Here is a 23520-nt window from a genome sequence, read left to right on the forward strand (position 1 = left end):
GTCAAAATGCTGTCGTGGCTAAACACTCGACACACACAACTAACCTGCAACCAGGCACACAGAGGCTCATACAGACACACACAGACACACACAGACACACACAGACACACACAGGAACTAACAATAACACTCTACACAATACAACTACAAACACAAATCAAGTGAAGTGCAAGAACGAAGACATGTGTGTGTGTGTGTGTGTGTGTGTGTGTGTGTGTGTTAATGTGTGTGTAAATGTGTGTGTGACAGTAGGAAGCTGTCCGTCATACTCACTGGTTCCTTCCTCTGAAACCATCCCAAGTCTCCCAAGTCCTTCAGCCTTGTTTTGTCTCTCAAACGCATTCAGATCCAAAACGCTGTGGACACCAAACACACTCAGTCACTTAACGATCTCTACATCAGGTAGTTTAATTAAGACTCGTTAGTGATTCAAACTCAGGAAACGTGAAGAACTGTGAGTGCATCCCGAACCTGCAGGTCTGCATCAGAGCCTGAACGCTCAGGAAGAATCCCACGTCCTTCTTATCCTTCAGATAATCCAGCATCCGCTGCACACAGACGGGAAAAGATTCAGGATCATCTGTCACACTGGTGTTAGACCGTGAGACGTAGAAATAGAACTGTCTAGAATGTGAGCACACATCTGATGGGCTGCGTTTACCTGCTGTACGGCACTGTTGCCTCCATTGAGGATGGAGATTCCCAGTTTGAGAGTAGAAGAAACCATGGCTCCAGGTTCGCCTGAAACAAGTGCAGACGTCAGTTGTAGTGGAAACTTTTAACTTAACAGACATGGATCATCTCGGCCTTCAAAAATTCATATTGTAGCAATACATGTCAAATATGATTCACCCTGGTATCTGGGAAGATCAGTTCTCACTTCCTGCTCCACATGCAAACACACACATGCATCATTTCTCTTCATAAAGACCGAACAATGTTGTTTTTAGCCAGTCTGAGTTGTGTGTGTGTGTGTGTGTGTGTGTGTGTGTTAGTGTGTGTGTGTGTGTGTGTGTTAGCATCTACCTTTGCAGGCACTGATCATCTGCAGCACCATCTCTGCAGCCCCACGGTTTGTGTAGACGGGACTGCTGGTACAGAAGCCTCTGTTTCTCCATCTCCTTTTCCTGTGGAGGAGAGACAGAGGGACACGGCTGTAACCCTGCAAACAGCGATTGCACTGCCCCCCACACTCACACACTCACACACTCACACACTCACTCACACACTCACTCACACACACACACGTGTACGGACGCACACAGTCTCTTCCTTTGGAACACAACGTGGATTAGTGGGGATCGTTATTCCAGCGGTCGGCGTCTTCTCGAGGCAGCAAACATTTATTTCCCACAGCACAAAACACACGTCACACACTTCACACATGTCACACACGTCACACACTCTTCTGACGAAGAACCTTAGTTTTCGGAGTCACACTTAAAGCATGCGACTGCTAACAACAGTAACACAAAGTGACGAGCTGCAGTTACAGTGTTGTGTTGCTCCTGTCCGAGGGAAATGCATTTACTTTAATTCACTTTGCTTATTCTTCACTTTAAGAGTTTAAGAGTTGATTTACTCCTGTGAAGTCTCTGTAAAATTATAATTTTGTATTTACTTTAAGCAAAATATCAATATTGCTATATTGAATTCATGTTCTACATTTGCTATCTTCTAGAAAATGTATTCCAGTTTGAAAAAAAATTAAATGATATTATTTATTCTGGTTATTAATGTACAATTATAATATGAAGACCTGCAGTGAAAAGTTTTTAAATTACTAAAACTGTTAAACTGTTTGGTGTAAAACTATGTTGTACTAAATACAATATGCTATTTAACTGCTGTGCAACTTTTCTCTTATTTCCTTTGTTTCAGTTGTCGTAGTAAAAGTGATACGAGCGGTCATCCTGTGACAAAAGAGGTTAGAAGTCCCCCACCCACTGCACACCATGCACAGAGGACCCCCCCCCCCCCCCCACATCCACCCACAACTGGGCTTCCCCTCCCTCCGCCCCCCCACCACCCCCATGAGCCTGATTGTGTTTTAAAAAAGTTACAGAGCAACTTCTTCTTTGGTTGCAGTCTTCGGTTGAGTGGGGGAAAAAAGAGAGTAGTGTGTGAGTTTGTCTGGATGAATGTGTATGTGTGTGTGTGTGTGTGTGTGTGTGTGTGTGTGTGTGTGTGTGATCGTATGCTTGCATGAGTGTGTGTGTTTGTGTGGTGGAGACGGTGATCGTACGGCTGACTGTGCAGGCTTTTACTGTTCGTGAGCACAGAGAGTGAGACTTGTTAACATTCTCCAATTCAAAGTAAAGACAATCAAAAGTCAGTTACTTGTCAGTTGTTATCAGGGGAATAGAGTGAAAGGATTAGCAGGTGAGTACCGGAGGGTGTCAGTCAAGGGAGGGGGGGGGGGGGGTGCACGTCTGATCACAGACACATTAGAGTCAGCACAGGAGAGCTGGTTCTACTGGTAAAGAAACCCCAGATTATCAAAGTTTCACAGAGTAAAGCTTCTCAATTCGGTCTTGGGTGGCAGCATCACAATTCTGTGCAAAAAATTGAGATTTTAATAATCTTCAATTGGTTAAAATAATAAACACCTAACTCCCTGGAGAGATTCTGGCGGTGCAGACGGGTGATGCTGCCCCACAGGAAAAAAAGCCGTGGATCTAAAGCTGCAACATCCCAGTTTACAAACCTGGACTTTGATCAAAACAAACCATTTAGATGTTCATTCAAATAACTAATGAGAGTAAGGAGTTGATTTAATAAATTTACATTTATGTCTGGCTTCATAAATGCTTCACGATAGTTAAGAGACACAGCAAAAAAAAGTAATGTTTGGATGTTTGAATATGTTTACAGCCATGTTTTATGACAAATAATTGATATATATTTACTTTTGAAACTCTTAAGAACTATAAAGCCTCCCTCTGCTCATATCTCCACACAAAACTTTCTTAATTCTTGGGTAAACAGCTAAAACCTCAAATTATTATTATAAAACTAAGCTGGGAAAATTGTGATCTGAAATCAAACAGCTGCCCAAACATCCGTGGTTTGTTTTGACCTGTTGTTTTCATTTTGTTGTCTTTTAGCTGCACCATCTCTCTGCACTCAAGTCATGTAATTTTAACAGACTCGAACAAATTCGGGTCCGAAACGCCGAGGCGACCGGTTGGGGGGGGGGGGGGGGGGGTGGAGTCCAGCAAAGGCATGCACAGGTCAGTCCACCAGAGCAGGAAGGAGACAAGTGGTGTGATGTGAACGAGGAAAAGCCAGGAAGAGAGAGAGAAAGAGAAGTGTCGTGGCAAAGATCTGTCGGTGGTGGTGGTGGTGGTGGGGGGGTGTGCCGGGTGTGATAGAGTGGTGTGGTCACTCGTGTCGGGAGCTGCTTGTCCGCTGACTCCCCTGTGCCCCTTCCCCTGGTCCCCCATACCATCTCTGTCTGTTGCACCTCAAAGGCTGCATCCTCCCCTTCCTGTTCTCCCCCTTCGTCCTCCTCACCAATGTGGCAGCTCTGCAGGGAGAGGACACAGAGTCAGGGACTGAGGACGAGGACATCTCATGGTCTCACAGAGGGATGAGATGACGCTGATCGTCTTACCTTTGCCATAATATCAGCATATGACATATAGAGATGGTCGAGGTCAAGTTTTCTGTAACGAGACACAAAACACAGGAATCAGGGCGTCTCCCTGGAGGACAGGTCACATGGCTGCGCCGCGGACAGAGGACGGGTCTCTTACGTCTTTTCCGTCAGAGCTGTGCGGCTGAAATGAAGAATCAGCTGATGAAGGGGGGTCGGGCTTTGTCTCGGTCTCCTCCTCCTCTTCCTCCTCTTCCTCCAAGGCTTTCTATTTGTTAGAGATGACATGAATTAGGGTTAAAGCCTAGGGGGCCGTCAAAATCAAGTTGCACATAACCCTAACCCCAACAAAGCCAGGCGGGACTCACTGATAGGTCGTCAATCATCTTGTCCTCAAACGAGTAGCCCTCGGTCTCTAACCAGTTGCGCTTGTACGCGTCCAGAAACATGTTGGTCGCTCGGTGCCTGTGAGACGAGAAGCCATCGATGAAAACTCTTCAGACTCCATTAGATATTGTTTTTGAAGAGAAAGAAGAGAAGTGATTACTTGGGATGTTGTAGAGCGGCGTCATCCTGAAACAGGCCACCACGGCCCTGCGGCGCTGTTTTGGACAGCAGCTTGTGCCAAACCATCTTCTTTGACTTGAAGGGATGCTCGGTCTGAAGAGAGGAGAAGACATCAGCACGACGAGTCCCTGCTCAGAATATGTCCACAGTCGTTTGTGTTGAGTTGTGTTTGTGTGTATACTCACCACCTCGATGTGGTACAGGACAGCAGACACCTCCTGGACCCTTTTGACCACCTTCTCAGGCACCTCTGCATCTTCAGCCTTTCCAGACATTTCCTTGTAGAGAGACATCTGCCAGCGCATGGCAGGGTCCTCCACCTGATACACAGGGACACATACAGGTAGGTAAGAGAGGCGGTGGACTAGTGGCAGAAAAATTGGACTATGGGCAGAAAGTTACGGACATCAGAATGGAAGGTCTCTGGTTCAACTCCTCGCAGTGACAATAAAAACATACCTGGATGGACAACACCTGCATCTGTTCTAAAGACCAAAGAGTACTCTCCCTACCCCCCACTGTCTAAGTGCCCCTGAGCAAGGCACCATACTCCCCCAACATCTGCTCCCCGGGCGCCGTGCATGGCTGCCCACTGCTCTGTGTGTCCTGCTATGTTCACCAGATGGGCCAAAAGCTGAGGACAAATTTCCCTCATCTGCATGTAATGTGACTTTGCATGTGTTTGGGATTAATAAATGTATCTTGTATCTTGTATGCATAAGTCATGTAAAGATATTAACAGGGGAATTTGTGGTTTTTTAATCTGTAAAACAATTCAAAGATGGACTCACCTTGCCCTGAAGATGCAGGTTGTTGTGCAGGAACTCTCTCACCTCTTCGTCTGTGTCTTTCTACAAAGACAAAAAAAACCATAAGATTCACATGATAGACTTATTTATTAATGACAAACAAACAGAATTGATTATGGACAAAATCTATGTCATAGATCGTTACAGATTATCCTATAACAATCTATCTGGACCCAGTGTGGTCAATGGGTCGGCCTCGAACGCTTCCCAGTACCAGTGAGTATCTGATCTTGGCGAGGTTGATGAGCTCCTGGTCAGCAGGGGAGCACATGTTGAGTCCGATGGGAAGCATCTTCTTCAGGGCCGCCACGATGAGGGAGGTCTGCACGGAGTAGCGATCCCCCCGACGCTTCTTCTTCGTGCGATCCTCCTCCGAGCCGCCGGACTGGAGGAAGAAAGAGAAGCTCCATTCACAGCCTCACACACCACAACTCTCCTTTTTTTTTTAACAGAAAATATCTTAAAACCCTCAGAGGCTTTTGAAGATCTTCAACAAAGAGAAAAACTACTCAAAAAGGACATTTTAATGCAATGACATGCTGAGACACTGAATCCACAGCTAAGCAAAAACAATAACTGCACCTCAGATGACGACAGACCAACAGCTGCAGTTTCATTGGAAACCTCAACCTGGGAGGATTGAGGTTTCAGGTGTTTTTCATTGCTGCAGTCTGGGCACACATCGCAGCCTCACTGTTAGTCGAGCAGTGGCCAGTAGCACAGGGACACAACCTGTCCAGCAGACACAGCAGCACAAGTCTACTGGGGGGTCAGCTCCGTGGCCCCGGAGCTCTTCTCACGCACACTCCTGTCCTGAGGCGGCCAGGGCTCATTACTGACTGTTGTCTGGCCTCACCACGCCCACTCTGCCCCCAGTGTGTGTGTCTGTGTGTGTGTGTCTGTGTGTGTGTGAGTGTGTGTGTGTGTGGGCAGAGAGTGGCGTCGTGATGATCAGTCAACAGAAACTCTCGTCTCAGTAATGCTCGGCTGATCGCCACGGAGAGGAGGTTTCTCTTATTCCTCTTAAAGCGACCACGTAAAAAAAAAAAAAAAAAAAAGAAGAATACATCAAACACTGATGAGAAACTGAATGATTTAAGAATTTAATGGTGTCAATGAATTAGACATGGAGTCCAGTTAGTAAATATGATGACAGCCTCAGCTACGTGTGCTACAGACGGAGCAGAGCAGATCCTAAAGGCAGCGGTGGAAAAAGGGATGATGTGACTTTTTAGGGTTGTAAAGAGAAGAGTCCCCCCCCCCCCCCCCCAGCGCAGAGATCTTCACCACGACAGGAACACAATCCAAGCGTCAACGACCACATTTCCAAACTCCAGCTCATCAGACTGTATCAGGACCGTCTAAAGGCAAAGTGTGAATCACTCAAACAGAAACAGAGTGATGGCGCCCGGCGAGATGCTCCGACCGGGCGCCATGAATCCTTTCAGGCCACTACAACCTCCAGCAAAGACCTTTCATCAAGCCGCTCCGGACCCCTACTCACACAGGTACAAACACACACATAGAAGCATATAAAGGCACATCTCTAACACACACACAGACAGACACACACAGACACACACTCAGTTTCTCTCATCCCAGATACGTCCAACTCACACATTCCTTCCAAAAGCTTTTTCAACCAAACCTGCGTCGCACAATGTTTCCTTCGACCTTCATTACCCTGTTTTAGTGTGTGTGTGTGTGTGTGTGTGTGTGTGCATGTGACAGGGTGTAAGTGCAGCGGCAGTCTGTGGGAGCGCTTGATGAAACCCCCCCCCCCCCCCCCCCCCTAACTCAGGGTGCCATGCGGTCAGCACAGCGCTCGTGCACAAACACAGTCTAACCTCTCCGTCTCCGGCCTAGTGGCCCAGCGTCCAACACCGACACAGGATATAAGGAGAGAACACAGTTAGCGACACTCTACCACTGCCTGAACGCTAATCTGCCACTTACATTGTCCTGGAAAAGGATTTTATTAGTTATGTAATTACTGTGAAATTCTAATATCTATAAAAAATATAATTCTTATCCATAGCAACTTAAGGGAAAGAGAGGAAATCATAAATCAAGAGGGGTTGAATCTTTCCCTGCTTGAAATGGAAATGGTGTTAATGAAATATTATTATTAGAGTTTAGTTTCTTAATGAGTTACAGCTCTAGTGAGTGAATAAAACCTCTTGAGAAGTATGAAGCCATGTTTTAACGTGGACGTGTGTGTGTGTGTGTGTGCTGGTCCACTCTCACCTTGCTCATCTTGCTCTTACTGTCAGCGGTCAGGAAGGACATGTTGTTGATCTCGTTCATCACCACGAAGTTCTGCTCCTCCCTCTTGAAGTTCTGAAATGAAGGAAACACGAGGAGAAATGTACAGTGAGGTCAAAATAACAAAAAAACATAAGAAACTGAAACGAGCAGAGACACCAGGACACTCACGTGAGATTTGGACCAGAAGATGAAGACCTCTCCCACCATCCTGAACAGCTCCTCTGCATCTGGGTCCGGACACGTCAGCCACCTCGCTCTGCAGACACACACACAGCAGCCACAGGAGCACATTAAAAGAGTCTGAGCCCGGTTTTATTTTGTTATTATTCTTTTCTGTTTGCAAACACAAAATTAAAATGTAATTTGTTTAACCCTGAGATGCTGGAGAAGACTTATGACGGATGGGAGTGGAATTATCTTTAAACATCATCTTTATAAAGAGGCACTTATACATCTGTTAAAATAAAAAATACATGAATCCTGTGTCCATCGTTTGAAAGCTTTCAGAGTCCCTACCTGTTGTTGTCCACGTAGCGGATGAGCAGCGGGTACAGAGCGTACAGGTCCCGACACAGAACGGAGAACTCGTCCCGGATGGTCCCGTTCTCACTGTCCAGCTCGATCTTGCCCTCCATGCGCAGCTGATCCTCCTCAGCCACTACCTTCCCCGTGCGCTTCTTCAGCTTCTCCATGGTGGGGATGAAGTGAGACTTCAGCATCTCTGGTTTGGCCCTGCTGACGATGGGCTGGGCGAACACTGGACGACAGACAGGAGTCGGTTCAGAGTCTCCAAATATTCGTTATACAGAATGTGAGAATGTCGGACATGACCTGGGAGCCCTCTTCTGTCCTATTGTGAAATCTCTGCTGGCTCACCTGCCAACCTCTTCATCCAGGAGGCCTCATCGATACCCAGGTTGTTCACCACAATCTTCATGATGCTCCCCAGCAGCTGGTTGAGCTGCTCGGAGGTGACCGAGGTGCAGAGCTGGCCGTCCTGCTCGGGGAAGTTCTCCAGGCCCCTCTCCCACCAGCGGGGGAGATAGTTGCACAGCATGGGCAGCGTGATCTCGATCACATGGGGCATCTCTGTGTAGCGAGCCCCGGACTCAGAGAGGTCGTTGATCTCCTTCATCAGGATCTCCAGCCCGGGGATGTCGGTGCACAGCTCCTCCACTTGGCTGGGAAGACCCAGAACTGAGGGAGGGAGAAAAGTGACAGGAAACGATTCAGGAAACACATTCTCATAATGCACCACATGGATTATTAAATGGTAGAAGACAGTAAAACCCACTGGTTCGCTCTCGGGGAGTCTTGGTGGTGTAGACAGAGAACGCGTTGAACTCATTCAGTTCCGGCTCAAGGAAGGCGACTGGCATCGCAGCTGCTAAATGGGCCAAACACTCTCCGAGAGCCGGTCGCTGCCTTTACAGGAGAAACACACAATCAAATCCATGTGAAATCAAATACACATCAACGCACAATCGTTCCGTAAATGTATTCATTGACCGTTAAAAGCTTTGCCCTCTGAATTCCTCTGAGGACAGATTGGTCTCTACTCACTTCTCTGCATGTGGAGTCTTCACCGTGCCCAGGGAGTAGATACTGCACATCAAACGATAGCAGGATATCTGCAAGTCGTCCACTGAGGATGAGGAGAAGAGAGGTTGTTGCGTTAGCTGTGAGTCGGTCAAAAAGATGAAGGAGAGAGAAGGATTCACTCACTCATGACGTCATCTCCGAACTGGTGCTGGGCGATGTGGTCGAACAGCGTGGTGAGCACCGGCAGCAGAGCGTTGGTGGTGTAGTTGATGTTCTGGGACACACCTTTGACCTACAGGAGCACAAAACACAGGTATAAGTGAAAAGTAAATGGTTAAAAACAAAGCTGAGCGGCTGCGTCTCTGACCTGGTTTCTACTGGACACTTTGCCCAGTTTCAGGTTCTCCACCATCTTCTCTATGTCGTCGGCAGCGCTCTCAAAGAACTGACGCAGACCGGCCTTCACGATCTCAGGGCCCGACTTCATCACAGTCCTAAAGAAGGTCAGACACAAAAGAAAAACTCAAATAAAAGATGGCTGACATCAGAATTTTATTTATCCATGTTGTGTCTGCTTTGGGGGGTGACGGGGGGGGGGGGGGGACATTGAGGTACCTGGCGTCCAGGGATCGTGAGAGGATGTGCAGACAGTTCACCACAGCCCCCGCATCTGTTCCTGGAAACAGAAAACCAAAGAAGCAACTTTAAAAAAGCAGAAAACAAACAGTTACAGTGGAATGTGTTAGAAAACACACGACACAGACAAAAAAAACGAAATCACATGAAAACCATCAACTTTCACAAATCACACAAGAAGTTTGTTAGATCACTGAGGCATCTCAAACAGGTTCTGATAGTACAGTTGAACCACGGGCTATATTTTCTGTCAAAAGCCCCAAAACACATTTTATAGCTTGAAATTGACCAAAGTATGATGTTATCGTTACAGTGGTGCCCTTTGACCTTCATACTGGTCAAGCTAAAGGGCCAGTGTCTAGTGACCACAGGATACTTAAGAGTGTCAGACTATTGAAAACACAGGGTGGTGAGAGGGGGACGGAGAATGAAGAGCATGTAGTGCTTCATATAAGCCAGGCTGAGGACGCATCGCAGGAACAATACAATACAACACAAATCCCTCGACACCCGACACCACTGCAGACGCTCATGCTCAAATCACTCCCAGTTTGTGAGTAACAATCTGAATTCAAGACCAAAGACATTTTTTTTTAAAACACCAGATCGCAGAAAAACAACAAGGCCAAGCAGAAGCTGAGCTGGAGAGAGAGAGAGAGAGAAGCGTTAGACGTGGAGATTCAGTGACGAGGAGAGAGAGAGAGAGAGAGAGAGATGAAGATTAGTATGTGAGTGAGACGGTGGAGAGGAGGATGAAGATCTGGAGGAATAAAGGAGGAAACTGAAGAGTAGAACAGATGGAGAGGGGACAGAGATGGTGACAGGGCGTAACGCCACCATGCAGATTCCTTACCAAAGAGAGAAACTCTGTGTCTCACCAGAGCAGCCAACTTACAGAAGATACTGAGGTCAGAGGAGAAAAGAGGAAAAAGGGAGGGAGAGAAGGGGGGGGGGGGGGTAACAGGGAAGTAAAGATGTTTGAAGTGACACAGAAAGCAAAAGGGAGGTCACGGAAATGAAGGATATCTCCTCAACAGGAGAGAGATGAAGAGACGTGGAGGAGGGAGAGGACGGACACTGACACATGAGAGGACTGCACTGAGGGAGAGGGACACGGTGAGGTCACACACGATTCCATTGAAATCTACGTTTATTGCTCTTACCTTGCAATCATCTCCTTCTCCTTATTGGAGGAATGGCCTCCGCTGCCCAGGACCTTGGCAGGCGTGGAGAGGAAGTACAGGCAGTGGTTCTTGTAGTACTGATTTATCAGCGGTAATAGAATCTGTAATGTTAATCCAATAATAAAAAAACATAAAGCATTACTTTGATATCCTGCACCGGGTCAGGCTTCCTCCACAAAGCTGTGTAATGGGTAAAACTTATAAATGTATAAGTATGCAAAAATGGACCCAACCAGGTGAGATTCTGTCACAACCCATGACCTCTGACATCAAGTATCTCACCTTAGCAAAGAACTTGATCTCCTGTTCATGAGGTGACTTCTCCACTCTACCACTGCTGACCACAGCCTCTGTGAAAGAAAAGAAAAGTCATCCTCTTATTCAGATGGTGTGTTCTGTCACCCTGGAGAGTCTTTCTCAAACCACCGTACCGAGATGAGCAATGAACTCCTGAGCGATGTCCATCCACTTGAGAAGCTTCTGGAGGAAACCGTAAGCGAAACGCTTCTCGATGGAGGAGATGTCTTGCTCCATGTCCTTCATGCCCCTGGGATGGAGAGATGAATAAATAAACAGATAATCAGACCTGCTTTTCAGAAAGTTATAGAAATGGTTGGACACAAAGTTTGAAGTTCAGCGGAAGCACAGATCCGTCTGTACTGAATCTGAGACGTTGAGATGTTTCTCCCTACCTGGTCACAGCGTATCCATTGAGCTGGAGGAACTTGAGCAGGTCCTGGGCCTTCTCTCTGTCCCGAGCCTTCTCCTTAGCCGTCAGGGTGTCGTAGGGAACGAGCAGTGGATGGCTGCCGCCGCCTGACAGGAGCACAAATGGTTTTTCAAAAGCCTGCAGCCTGTCAACATGCGCCGGTGTGGAGTGGAGAGAAGCTCTCACCTTTGGACTGCAGCTCTAACTTCTTCTTCCTGCCCCAGGTGTTGTGATAGTTCTCAGCCAGCTGTTCAGCCATAGACTGCACAGAGAGGGTGAGAGGATCTGTCATGTTCCTGTATAGTGAGCAGTGAGATTAGTGAGAGAAGGATTCATACCTGCAGCTCCCTGGACAGGGCCATCGCTGTGATGTCTATGGGTTGAGGGTTGTAGCCATGACTGGGATCATAAGTGGCCTGAAGACAGAGAACACAGGGGAACAGTTACTCTCCAGGTGAGGCGTGAGGATCTCTGATGGACTCCAGGAGGTTCTCAGAACTCGGGGCCGAGGCAGCAGGGTTTCCCTCCTCTCTCTTGTACCTGAGCCGTCTGGGAGATCTTGCGCGTGGTGGTCTTCTTCTCCACCTCCACCTCGCCATCCCGAGCTTTCTCCAAGGTCCACTCCCAGGCCAGCATGGCTTTGACGGATTCTTTGATGGGCCAACGATAGATCTCCTTGTCCTGAGAAATGGAGAGAAAGGGATTTAAGGATTAACAATACATTCAGACTGAATACAAATTAAAAATTTTAATTAAAAAACGCTTAGTTACAGTTTAAAAGTGATTTATTATAAATGATAATGACCTTTTCAGAGAAGGTTTTGTACGGCCGGAGCATCGGGTGAGTCTTGGCGTTGTCATCTAGCAACTCTCCGTAGGTCCAGTTGTTCTGAATCTGGAAAAATTGATTTCACAATTGAGACAATCATCAAACAACGGTGACGATATCAAATCAGACAAAAAACAAACATGTTTACAATTTGTACAACTGACCTTTTCAAAAGCCCATTTGTCGTGAGTGTGCTCAGCATACTTGTTGACGAAGGTATCCAGCCTCTCGGGGATGATGGTGCTGTGGAGACATTTTCTCCCAGTTAATACTGCAAACTGGTGAACATACAAAGTGCAACCTCGGCTGCCGGGGGGGGGGGGGGGGGGGGGGGTCTCTCCCTCAAAGCAATCACACAAGACCAGGTGGCAATTAAAAGGCGACCAAAGTAAAATAAAACTGAATATATCTGGGGATTTCTATTGGTTTGAACATTGCTGGAAACATGTTTAGATTATGTAAATACACAAATCAACAGAATATATAACATAGTCCAGTCATGTTTAGACACTTTAGAATTGTTACATATTATGACTTATACTTTAAAATATCTTTATTCGCTTGTAGTAACGTTAAAAGATTAAAAAAATATTATTTTCTACAAGTGCTTAGGACACTTAAGCATATCTGTATCAAAACTGATAATATTTCACTATTAACTGTTAAATAAATTGTTCAAATATTTAATGATCACTAACAAGTTGCTCACAATTCACAAAACCTTAAAAACAATCTATTAAAAGCATTAATCATAGTATATTTAGCATTAAAGACTCTTATAATGATCTCACTTGGTGGTCTCCACTGGTTTGGGATCAAAGTTGCCCTCAGCGTCCACGGAGGCCTTTTTCTCCACGTGAGCGGAGTAGGTGGCGTCCACATAGTCGGGGGGGATGGCTCCAGCTATCGCACAGAGGCAGGGCATGGCGATCTTGAACAGCTCGGCGTCGTATTTCTAGAGTCAGAAAACGTCAGAGGAGTCATTTCAACAAACGGCCCTGAGCTTCACCCGGGTGGCCTCATCACTCACCTTGTGCGCCAGAGATTCAAAGATTCCCCAGAAGAGTTTACGAGAGAGATGCAGCTCTTCCTCCGAGGTCACCCCGAAGTTAGCCCATCCGTTAGGCAGGCAGTAATACTTCCAGCAGCGCTCGTAGTGATTGGTCAGCAGCTGAAATGACAAAGGGACAGAAGTGAGTAGTTGAATAATAACGTACTGCAACTTAATGGTGAATACAAGAAATCACTTCATTTTTTGGGGGCATAATCTCACCTCTACTACCCATAATATGTCAAATCAACTGTTTAAACTGATTTTTACTGTTGACCTACTTTTCTTTTCTGTTTCATTTTCTATTGTTGTAAAATGTAAGAAATATAAAACAAATAGAAGCAAACCTTGAGAGGCATCTTGGCATATTCATTGAGGATGGGCACGTCGAACACCAGGCGTCTGAGCAGGTGCTGCAGCATGGAGGGCAGCAGGTACCTGAGAGCCAGAGAGCATCGGGAGAAATCATAAAACTGTTCTGTGATCTGTGTCTTTCACGCGATTCTCGTCTGATCTGTTTCTTGACAAAGAGATAAGAGGAAGATTGGTTTGGCGACTGACTTGCAGAGCGACATGAGGCACTCCTCGATGACGTCCCTCTGGGCCTTGGTCAGGGCTCGGCCACGGGACAGACGGTAGATGGTGTGGAGCATGGAGTCGATCATGATGGCCCGGTGGTCCGTCCCGGCGAACAACGGGGCGCACTTGGTGAGCAGGGGCAGGACGGCTGAGCAGAGGTAGCGGTTCAGCGCCAAGGCCATCTCGGTTGTACTGAATGCCAGCTTCATCCAGAGGAGAAGGCAGAAACACAGTTTACACTAATGTGATGAGAGAAGTCGGTTTGACTTGAGGTCTGAGTCGTTCCCTGCTCACCGTGTCCAGAGAAGCTGCCGCTCTCATGTCCGGCAGGAAGCCGACCTCCAGGACGTGAAGCAGGAAGTCCTGGTTATCGATGCCGTACACTCTGTCGAGGAACAGCACCATGGACGCCTTGTGGTCGGGCACAAAGCTGGCGGACATCTTGGGCTCAATAATCTGTCCATCTGTGGTTTGGAAAGACAAAATGAAATATGCAGGAAAATGCAGAAACTTTTGTAGATATTATGGTCAAACATGATCTCAACGTTGAATCTAACCTTTGCCATAAGCAGGGATCTGCACAGATAAGCTGATGACTCCCACCAGATCCTCTATGGGCACCAGAGATCTCAGGATGGCCCTGATTCTTAGAGCTTCACCCTTCCCAGCTTGGATCAGCTGCAGATATAAACATTCACATCATACTGTTAACACACCCCTGCTCATCAGATACCTCAGTGACCTCTGCTGCTGGAGGCTACAGAGATATTAATGGTGTGAAAAAGCCATTTTCCACTCACGTGCATCTCGGGGGCGCAGCGGCCGAGCAGATCAATAAGGGCCGAGTAGAAGGACATGATGGCGTTTCCCAGATGCAGGCGGTTCTCCTCATGCTGCTCCTCACCACCGAACCTGCCAATCAAGAAAACATATTTTACTCCTCCTGTAAGCTCCCAGAAACATGGACCTGGACAGTTCACAGTGGGTGTGATGAGTCCTTCTCCACCGTCACTTACATGAAGCGTCTGTCCTTCTTGACAGTCGGCCCGTCCCTTGCTGGATCCTCAGAGATCTTGATGGCCTCCTCCATGGCGGCCAGCAGACCGTTGCCCCCCCTCTCCTCTCAGGGCCGGGCCGAAGCACTCAGGGCGACGGATCAGCAGACGCACCACCACGTTGGCGTTCTCCTCCACGCTCTCTCCTGCGAGGAGAGCAAATGTCAGAAAACGTTTCTCACCGGTCATTACTCATGAATCTGAGATGAAGCCGGGGCTGACCGTTGACAAAGACAGCAAAGCGGAGGAAGTCCAGGTATCGCTCTCCTCCACCGGGGTTCCAGCCGATGTCCGGGTATCCCTTAGACAGGAGCATCGGACACATCTGCAGTCCGCAGCCCGCCAGGTACGTCACCACCTACATCACCAGCAGAGATCAGAAGATGAAGAGTTAACTCGACTCTCTCGTTGCTGTTTCTGTGTTGACATTATAACAAATATTCACAAACCATTTCCAGGTCCTGCTCTTGCAAAGCCAAGGCCAGCTCGTTGTTGTCGATGCAGGAAGCAGCAGCCACATCCAGAGGGGTGGACCCGCGCATACCTGCACATGGAAGATAAACAAGGTGGGGTTCTCATGCTGTAAGGCCAAAACTGAACATTCAGAATGAAGATATTTGTTTTTTTGACACTGACCCAGGCCAATGCCGCTGTTCTGTAGAAGGTAGCTGAGATGGTCGAACATGGAGCGCTGGTTCTGTCGGCTGATACGACAGAAGTAACAAAGGAACCGACAGCAGTTCGTCACCATCTGAGGGAATCGAATCTCCTGCAGAGGAAAAGTAAACACGTACATTTGTACTGTGCACTGGTGAAGACTGGTCAATTGGAGTGATTGGACTGAATAAACGAAAGAATCCTGTGAGTCACCTTGGAGTCTCCTCCTCCTCCCAACACGTTGACCATCACCTCCATGACGGTCTCGTGCATCCCGAGAGCTCTCATCAGATTCGGGTGCTGGTAGAACACCTTGTTGTTCATGATGTTCCTGGAGATGTGTTTCAGATAACATTAGACAACAATTACAGATCAACTAAAGTGAGCATCATAACAATAACGACTTCATTGACAGGATAATAGAATATCCTTTTCCCAGCCCTCGTGCATTGTTATCTACAGGGTGCACAGCTCCACCCCCCCACTGACCCGATGCTCTGGATCATGAGCCGCTCTTCCTCTGGTCCCATCTGGACGATGAGCAGCGAGCGAATCTGCCCCAAACACTCCAGCAGGTCCATGGTGTCCTGGACGGAGATGGCGTTGATGGCGTAGGCTTTGGGCAGCGCTCGGATCAGCTCGCCCAGGCCGTCGTACTGCCGGTGGAGCAGACTGAACATCAGACGCACCAGCTCAGGGTTCTGGATGAAGGACTCCTGGGCCCAGTGGATCATGGTGTGGGAGATCAGCTCCTGCAGGGTGCCTTGGTAAAGCACCAAAAAAAGAGTGTTGTCAATTATATTAATCTTAAAATGTATAAAGCATCGGTTTTGCATATGTTTAAGACAGAAGTATCGGTTTTATAAGCAGAGAAAATCTTTTTTTAATGAATATTGCAGCTTTACATTTGACTTATTCTTCAAAATCAGTTTCCTTATTATTTTATTCTTGATAAAGATTACTTTTATCTGTAATATGGAATGTGCATGTTTGACTAAATCAAGTTCACAGATGAATTGTTTGTTACTCTCACCGGGCTTTGACTCCTCATCCACCTCTGGCTGTTCCTCCTCCTTCCTCTTGCGCAGGCTCCGGATCTTGTCCACCAGACTGAGGAGTCGGCCGCTCAGTGAAGCGTCCACCTCCTCCTCCTCTGCCTCCTCCTCAATCTGTATTCCTGTGTGTGTGCAAAAGGGAATACTGCCTTAAAATCCCAAATGTAAAATAAAACTTGAATATTCACATCTGTGTATTAGATAAAAAATCCACCAGATCCATAGAGAATGTCTCACCGCAGTGAAGCAGGAGGTCGTTGTGGAGCTCTCCCAAAGTGTCTCGCACCTCCTCAGGCACTGGACAGACCTCGAGCTCTGGGCCGTGTTTAAAGTTGGTCAGCAGAAGAACCTTGAAGAGGAGGAACACAGCAGGAGTTACACAAAGTGTTTTCTGCATGATAAATGTGAGATATCCCAAAAACTAATAATAGCTACTAGTGAAGAGGGTTACGAGTCAAAAACAATGAGTATAATGTGGACCTGGTCTTGTGGGGGAGACCGGAACTCGCGGGTCCTGCGTGCGGTCTCAGCAGCCGACATGGTGAAGGCTCTCATCAGCAGGTTGTAGCGAACGCGCTGGTTGCTCTGGATGTCCTGGACAAACTGGTCTGAATAGGCCACGATGGCTTCCACTCTGTGTCGCAGCTCGCAGTCACAGAAGTACTGCAGCAGTGTGCACATCTGAGAAAAGACAGAATCACGGGTTTGAAATATATGGTTTGATATTTTTTAAGGGTGTGAATATGAAATTAAACTGTATGAATGGCGAGTGACCTGCAGTTTGACGGACTCTGGCAGCTTCATCTGGAGTAATCCTTCATCCAGACCCTCCTCCTCTTCTTTTGCTTCTGCCTCCACCGCCTCCGCCTCCTTCTCCTCCTCTGCCTTCTCTCCATCAACTTTTGCTACTAAGGCCTTGCCCTCCTTCTCGCCCTCTTCTCCTTCCTCCCTAGGCTCACCCTCTTCGCCCTCACGTTCAGCTTTCTCTTCGTCTTTCAGCTCCTCGTCCTCATCGCCGACCCCTTCGTCCTCGAGGTCAGCCTCTTCATCCACATCCTCCTCCTTTGCCTTCTCACCTTCTCCCTCAGCAGCTTTCTCTCCCTCCTCCTCCTCCCCCTCTTCCTTTCCCCTGAAAACATTGGGGTCGATCATCTTGAGGATGTGCTTGGTGTCCTCGTCGTTGAAGATGCCCATAATGAGCAGCGTGCTAATCAGTTTCAGGATCGGGACAAAGTGGAACTCCACACTGCCTCCTACTGGGTCGCGCATGGCCTGGCTACCGTCAAGCACAGCTTCTGTTAACATGCTAATCGCCCTGGTCTTCAGGTCCTGTGGACGAAAAGATCAAAATAAGAGAAACGTATCAACAATTTTACAACATTTTGCACAAGAGCATGGTTTCTGTTCTTGATTCTTACTTGTAGAGGCAGGACGGGACTGAGCGTGTACAGATCAGGGTCCGTGCCGACAAAGTTGATGGACGAGAAATGCAGCTTGGGCCGCAAGCAGGTGGTGAGGCCGACCCCGGGGAGGGAGTACGCCTTCTTCGTGTCCGGATAGAGATGGATGCTGAGAGTCTCTTTGGACATGGGGACGATGAATTCCCTGTTGGTGCCCAGCCGAGCCCGCTTGGCCGACTCCAGGTGGATGCTGATGAGCAGGTCGTAGTAGCCGCTGCGGAGAGGCCCGGGCAGGTAGGTGTTCTCCAGGGCGTAGAAGAGCTGGGACTCGTCCACATGGCTGCACAGGGCATGAGCCACTCGGTTGTTGCCAAGAGCACACACGGCGCAGTAGAGCATGAGGGTGTGGTAGTGGAACTTCATGAGATCCTGACGCTCCGACAGCTCCAGGATGTCAATACACCTGGAAAAAAAAAACATCAATACTGATCAGAACCACAGGAAAAAGGTTGGTAACCGATTACAAACTGGCTGCAGGGACGACTGTGTCCCACCGGTTCTCCTCTGGGATGTGCAGGGCCATCATGATGAGGGGTTCAGTGCACTCCACCATCCAGCCCAGCCTCTCGCTCACTTTGCCCACCTCCGGGCTCAGGAAGTGATTGGGCATACGGCTCCAGATAACCGGGGTCAGCATCTGCACGTCCAGCCTGGGCGGACACTGGGGGACGGGATTGTTGCGCTCACTACGGAACATCGCTGCCGAGATGGGCATGATGTTCTGAAGTGGGAGAGAGAGAGAAGAAGAGGTTTAGACCATCAATCAGAAGGTGGGCGACTGGTTTTGGATGATGAGCAGTTGACCCGTTCACACAGATTTGGACAGGGACAACAGCAGTAGTTGGTGGAGAAGCAAAGGAAGTTTCTGACCTTGAGTTTGCCGAGCTCCAGCTGCACCAAGTTCTGATTGGTCGGCTGAACTAAGACGGCAGGGAACAGCTTGGTGTTGGGCTCCACCTGAAATAAAACAGAGCTCCACGGTAAAAGACTGTACCTCATTCAGACTCATTTAAAATATACACACACACACACCCTACACAGTGTAGACTAGACTCACCTGGTAGAAGGTGTTTATCTCCTTCCCATTGGCTGTGAAGGTCATGAGACCCGTTGCCAGGTCCACCAGACAGCCGACCACCATGTCCTCCTGACTGAAGCGGGTCTGCTGGTTACTGACCAGGTCTCCGCCCCAAACCATGTAACAGTTACTGTGTTTCATACTGCAAAGCAACAGCAAACACAAGGTTAACACTCATCATCTTTTTTGATATGGCAGTTTTAACAATCGTGCAGTTGATCCAAAGTGTTTAACATCACGGAGACACTGGGAAATAACACAAGACAATGGAAAGCGCGGCATAATGGAGATCTACGAATGGGGAAAACAGGGGGGAACAAGTATAGAACCCTGAGGGACACCATGGGAAATATAAACATGATCAAGCTCCATATTCCATCCCTATAGTCTGTATAGGCAGATCTCAGGAACAGAGGTACCAGCAGCTTGTAGAACCTGGCATCCCGTGAATCAAAAAGACAAACCTGTCGTGTACGTTGCCTCTGTCGTCTCCCACAGTGACCGTGACACTGCGTACTTTGGAGAGGTCAAAGGTCGGATCATACTGGTGGTAGTCGGGAGTGACCCAGCCCACCCACACACCAGTGGGCTCCTGCCCGGCAAAGATCCTCACAGAATAGTAATACTGAAAACAGGAAGGGAGAAAATATCAGTGTGAAAAATCTAAAAGTAGTCAAATTGGATCATCTACAGATAAGATAATGACTTGAACAGTATGATGCAAAGTGTTAGCAGAGGATAGAGCTCACAGTGGTGGTGCTGAGGATGATCTCAGGGTCGTCTCTGTCATCAGGGACCACGTCCTCCGGCAAACGTGGCACCGCTGGAGGTGGAGGAGGGTTGAGAGGTGTCATGGCCGCCTTCTTAGCCTTGGAGAAAAATCTAATTTGCACAGGAAAAAGAGGAACGTTTGAATTACCTACACAACACACATTAAACCCTCTTGGCTTGTTCCTCTCCACTGGACACTAACATGTCCCACTTACCCCATTTTCTTTCCTTTTTCTGACATTGAGTCCTTCTCATTTTCCACAGAGATTTCCTTGGGCACAGACGGCTCCTTCTTGTCCTCCTCCTGCTCCTTGCGGCTGGCGGACTTCTTCAAAACTTCAAACTCTGAGTCGGGCTCAATCACCACCACCTCCTCCTCTGGGATGGTGAGCATGCGGGTGAGAGGGGGTGGTTCCTGCTGTGACCTTGAAGGTCTCGTGGAACTGGACGGGCATGCTGAGCCTGAGGAACATCATGTCCGTGTTGGCGGTCTGTGAGCCAAAGGTCTTGTGGGTCAGCTTCAGACAGGGGGCGCTGTCCACAGTTCCATCCACACGTGAGACCTGAGAGACAACACGTTTAAAGACATAAGTGATCCAGTTGTAAAGCTTCATTGGACATTCAAAGGGACCCGGACCAGTTACCTCGATGTGGTTGTGATCGGTGGGCAAAGGCACAAACTGGGGCAAACTTTTACTGAACCACATGGTGATGTCTCGCTTCATGTTGATGGCGAAGGGTTCGAATCCCTCCTGCAGGCCGCAGATGGCGAAGTAGCGCAAGCTGCTGACGTTCTGACCGAGATTAATCCTCCCGACCTGAGACAAGCCCAGAGCGCACACCGGGATGAACCCTGACGGGGAGAAGACACACAAACAGAATTGGTAAGTTGTCCCTCCTTTTTTAAACAGTGCATCACTTCCTTTACCCATAACATTCTTACCTTCTCCAATTTCAATATCTTTGAAAGCCATGTCAGAGCCCGAGTCACTGATCAGCATTTCTCCGTTGAGCGTGAACATGATGTTCATCTCCACGAGGTCAATCATACAACCCACTACGTCACCAGACAGCCACTGGCGACCGAATGGGTCATTCCCAACATGCCATCTTTGAGCCTGGAAGAGATTACATCATCAATAAATACAGGAAACGGTCGATAAAATAAGAGAAATAATCTAAGACATGAATGTATCCTGACTAGGGTTGCAAAATTCCGGGAATATTCAAAGTTGGAAACTTTCCATGGGAATTAACGGGAATATATGGGAATTAACAGGGTATTTTATACTAACTGTATTTACCTTGTCTTATACAGACATAAATATAAACATTTGTTTTGTCATAGGCTGATTTGAGCCCTGAGGAAACTTTGGGCACTTGACTATATGCTTCTGGATCTGTGTCATTCTTAACATAGGTCTTTGCACAGCATTTGCAAATGTACACAGCCTTTCCATCTACATTTGCTGGAGTGAAATGTCTCCACACATGAGATAGTGCATGTGGAAGTGTTCTGTAGAATAAGATGAGAAAAAAGCTTGTAAAAAAACACTAAAGCAATGCCAGAGATATAAATAGTTGGCAACAATTGGAATCATCTTTAAAAATATTTTACAATTGATGGATAAATGAATAGAAATAGGCTAGATCCTCGGTTCCCAAACTGGGGTACATGTACCCCAAGGGGTACGCGAAGTGGTTCAGGGGGTACGTGGGGAGAACATTTTATCTGCGTTTTCAAAGTGAAAAAGCCCATTACATTTTCAAACTGAGCTATAAATAATCGCGCAATATTAAATAGTCTGAAGAGCCAACTCGCATTGCCAAAAATACCCATATTCAGCAAAATAATTACACTGCCAAAAAAAGTTACAGGTAGGTTAGTGACCGTTAGTCAAAACTAGGGATGGGCATAACTAATCGACAATCGATTAATTGATCCTTAAGAATTTCGTAGATGACATTATTTTGTCATCTACGATTATTATAAGTCCTGAAATCGCTGACAATTTCAAAGTTTCAAGTGTTATAGGCTGTATACGTGCGTCGGGGGGGGGGGGGGGGGGGGGGGGTACGTAGCTGGAGATTGAATGTCTGAAGGGGTACGAGACTGTAAAAAGTTTGGGAACCACTGGGCTAGATGAACAGATGAACAATCCTCAATCAGCATGTTAATATATTTCCCCAGTAATATCATCGAAACTTACCTGACTATTCCTGCACACTACAGCAGGCCTCAATAGCTCTGCTGTACTGTGCAGGATGCTGGGAATTATCTGTGCATGTGATGGAGAAATGCACATTGGAGGGTTGAAATTCACCGAGCAGCATGTGCTGCATTCCATACATCTTTAATATAGAGTTTTGAATGATATTTTTTTTTGTTCAGCGTTAAAATTCCCGAGCTGAATATTCCCATGGAAAGTTTCCGCCTCTTTGCAACCCTAATCTTGACTACAAGGTGATTTACTAAAAAACTAAATTGACATTGATATGCATCTCACCTTATTGCCATTAAAGACGTAGGCCAGCTCATCTGCTCCCAGTTCAGTGTCAGAGCGGACATTCGGACGTGCCCACCCCACTCTCATCTCCCCCGTGGTCACGGCCTCGAACTCAAAGTACCACTTCCCCTGGGTGACAGCGTACGACCGCTCGGCCCTGAAGATCCGGACCTTGTCCCCGCGGGTGTTCTCCAGACCGTGGCCGGCTGCAGGGAAAGAGCGGAGAAGAGCCAAAACAAGAGATATGAAATGTGTCCCTCGTGATATTCAATATTTAACACACGTTAGCACGAGGCCAGCTGACGTACTGCTCTCCTGATCTGGAGGCTCGATGTTGTAGCCGTAGCCAATCAGGGTGCGGACAGCGTTGTTAACACTGTCTCGGTTGGTTTTCTTAGTTCTCTCGTCCAGCAGGTTGTAAGGCACCAGGCGAGGGTTCCGCTTATTCATGATGTCCTGAGGAGTGAGACAGAACGTGACTTTATATAAAGAGAATCATACTTTAAGCATTGGAATGACAGCTTTGTTTTGATTACACATCTGTTTTCATAAATGGTCTTCTTAAGATGAATTCAACACCAGATATCAAATGGTTACCTGCACAATACTGTAGGTCCATCCCTGTCGTACCCGGTCCCTTGCCCAAACATTATGACCATTTTCGGCCAGTTTCTCCACAAGCTGGTTCTGATTTGGGGTCAGTTTGACATGGTTGAGGTCAAGGGGGGCAGGCTTGTATCCATTGGTCATCACATAGCTGGAGAAGAGAGATAAAGATATGAAGATGGACATAAAAGATAAAGAAAAACAGTGAATACAGTGAAAAGATCTCTGTGGTCATACGTCTTGGGCAGTTTGATCTTCTTGAGATTCTCCTCTGCTTTCTCGTCTCCCATACCGACGTGACAACCCAGCGCCAGGAGAGTCCTACAGGACGAGAAGGAAACAGGATCACCACCAAGGTTCCTCCTCTGAGCCTCAGATCTTCTCTAAAAGAACCTCTGTACCAACTCACTTCAGAGTCTCTCCCGACATCTGCAGGTTGTAGTTCCTCTCTGGCTCAGGAAGACTCTGGAAGTCCACCAGACACGGATGCAGTTTCTTATTGTCGTCCCTGAACTGTGGAGGAAGTTGACGTTGGATTAATCAACTCGTATAAAAGACT

The 23520-nt window shown here is 47.5% G+C and overlaps 1 protein-coding gene across 1 annotated transcript in view; it reads right to left on the reverse strand.

Moving 5' to 3' along the window:
• Positions 1-39: 39 nt before the first annotated feature.
• ryr1b (ryanodine receptor 1b (skeletal)) overlaps positions 40-23520 on the reverse strand; it is a 45918-nt gene continuing 22437 nt past the window's right edge. Inside the window, 69 exon segments of the mRNA XM_053423099.1 lie at positions 40-44; positions 274-356; positions 472-548; positions 662-741; positions 1027-1075; positions 1077-1127; positions 3449-3529; positions 3617-3668; positions 3759-3811; positions 3813-3866; positions 3967-4062; positions 4144-4206; positions 4208-4258; positions 4351-4485; positions 4957-5016; positions 5189-5359; positions 6822-6836; positions 7222-7314; positions 7411-7498; positions 7759-7999; positions 8119-8439; positions 8537-8667; positions 8806-8887; positions 8968-9076; positions 9152-9278; positions 9400-9460; positions 10274-10323; positions 10584-10705; positions 10887-10954; positions 11036-11151; positions 11297-11420; positions 11500-11575; positions 11652-11729; positions 11854-11994; positions 12119-12208; positions 12307-12385; positions 12934-13097; positions 13173-13313; positions 13541-13631; positions 13755-13975; positions 14067-14236; positions 14330-14450; positions 14573-14684; positions 14789-14886; positions 14888-14973; positions 15050-15185; positions 15277-15371; positions 15464-15596; positions 15698-15815; positions 15974-16247; positions 16518-16661; positions 16777-16888; positions 17020-17220; positions 17314-17868; positions 17958-18402; positions 18494-18720; positions 18870-18956; positions 19057-19219; positions 19542-19702; positions 19827-19959; positions 20064-20254; positions 20256-20411; positions 20493-20701; positions 20792-20966; positions 22356-22561; positions 22664-22811; positions 22953-23112; positions 23199-23282; positions 23371-23474. Of these exon segments, the coding sequence (XP_053279074.1) occupies positions 40-44; positions 274-356; positions 472-548; positions 662-741; positions 1027-1075; positions 1077-1127; positions 3449-3529; positions 3617-3668; positions 3759-3811; positions 3813-3866; positions 3967-4062; positions 4144-4206; positions 4208-4258; positions 4351-4485; positions 4957-5016; positions 5189-5359; positions 6822-6836; positions 7222-7314; positions 7411-7498; positions 7759-7999; positions 8119-8439; positions 8537-8667; positions 8806-8887; positions 8968-9076; positions 9152-9278; positions 9400-9460; positions 10274-10323; positions 10584-10705; positions 10887-10954; positions 11036-11151; positions 11297-11420; positions 11500-11575; positions 11652-11729; positions 11854-11994; positions 12119-12208; positions 12307-12385; positions 12934-13097; positions 13173-13313; positions 13541-13631; positions 13755-13975; positions 14067-14236; positions 14330-14450; positions 14573-14684; positions 14789-14886; positions 14888-14973; positions 15050-15185; positions 15277-15371; positions 15464-15596; positions 15698-15815; positions 15974-16247; positions 16518-16661; positions 16777-16888; positions 17020-17220; positions 17314-17868; positions 17958-18402; positions 18494-18720; positions 18870-18956; positions 19057-19219; positions 19542-19702; positions 19827-19959; positions 20064-20254; positions 20256-20411; positions 20493-20701; positions 20792-20966; positions 22356-22561; positions 22664-22811; positions 22953-23112; positions 23199-23282; positions 23371-23474 (8994 nt within the window).

The sequence above is a fragment of the Pleuronectes platessa genome, chromosome 5 (assembly GCF_947347685.1).
Source record: "Pleuronectes platessa chromosome 5, fPlePla1.1, whole genome shotgun sequence".
Classification (NCBI taxonomy): domain Eukaryota; kingdom Metazoa; phylum Chordata; class Actinopteri; order Pleuronectiformes; family Pleuronectidae; genus Pleuronectes; species Pleuronectes platessa.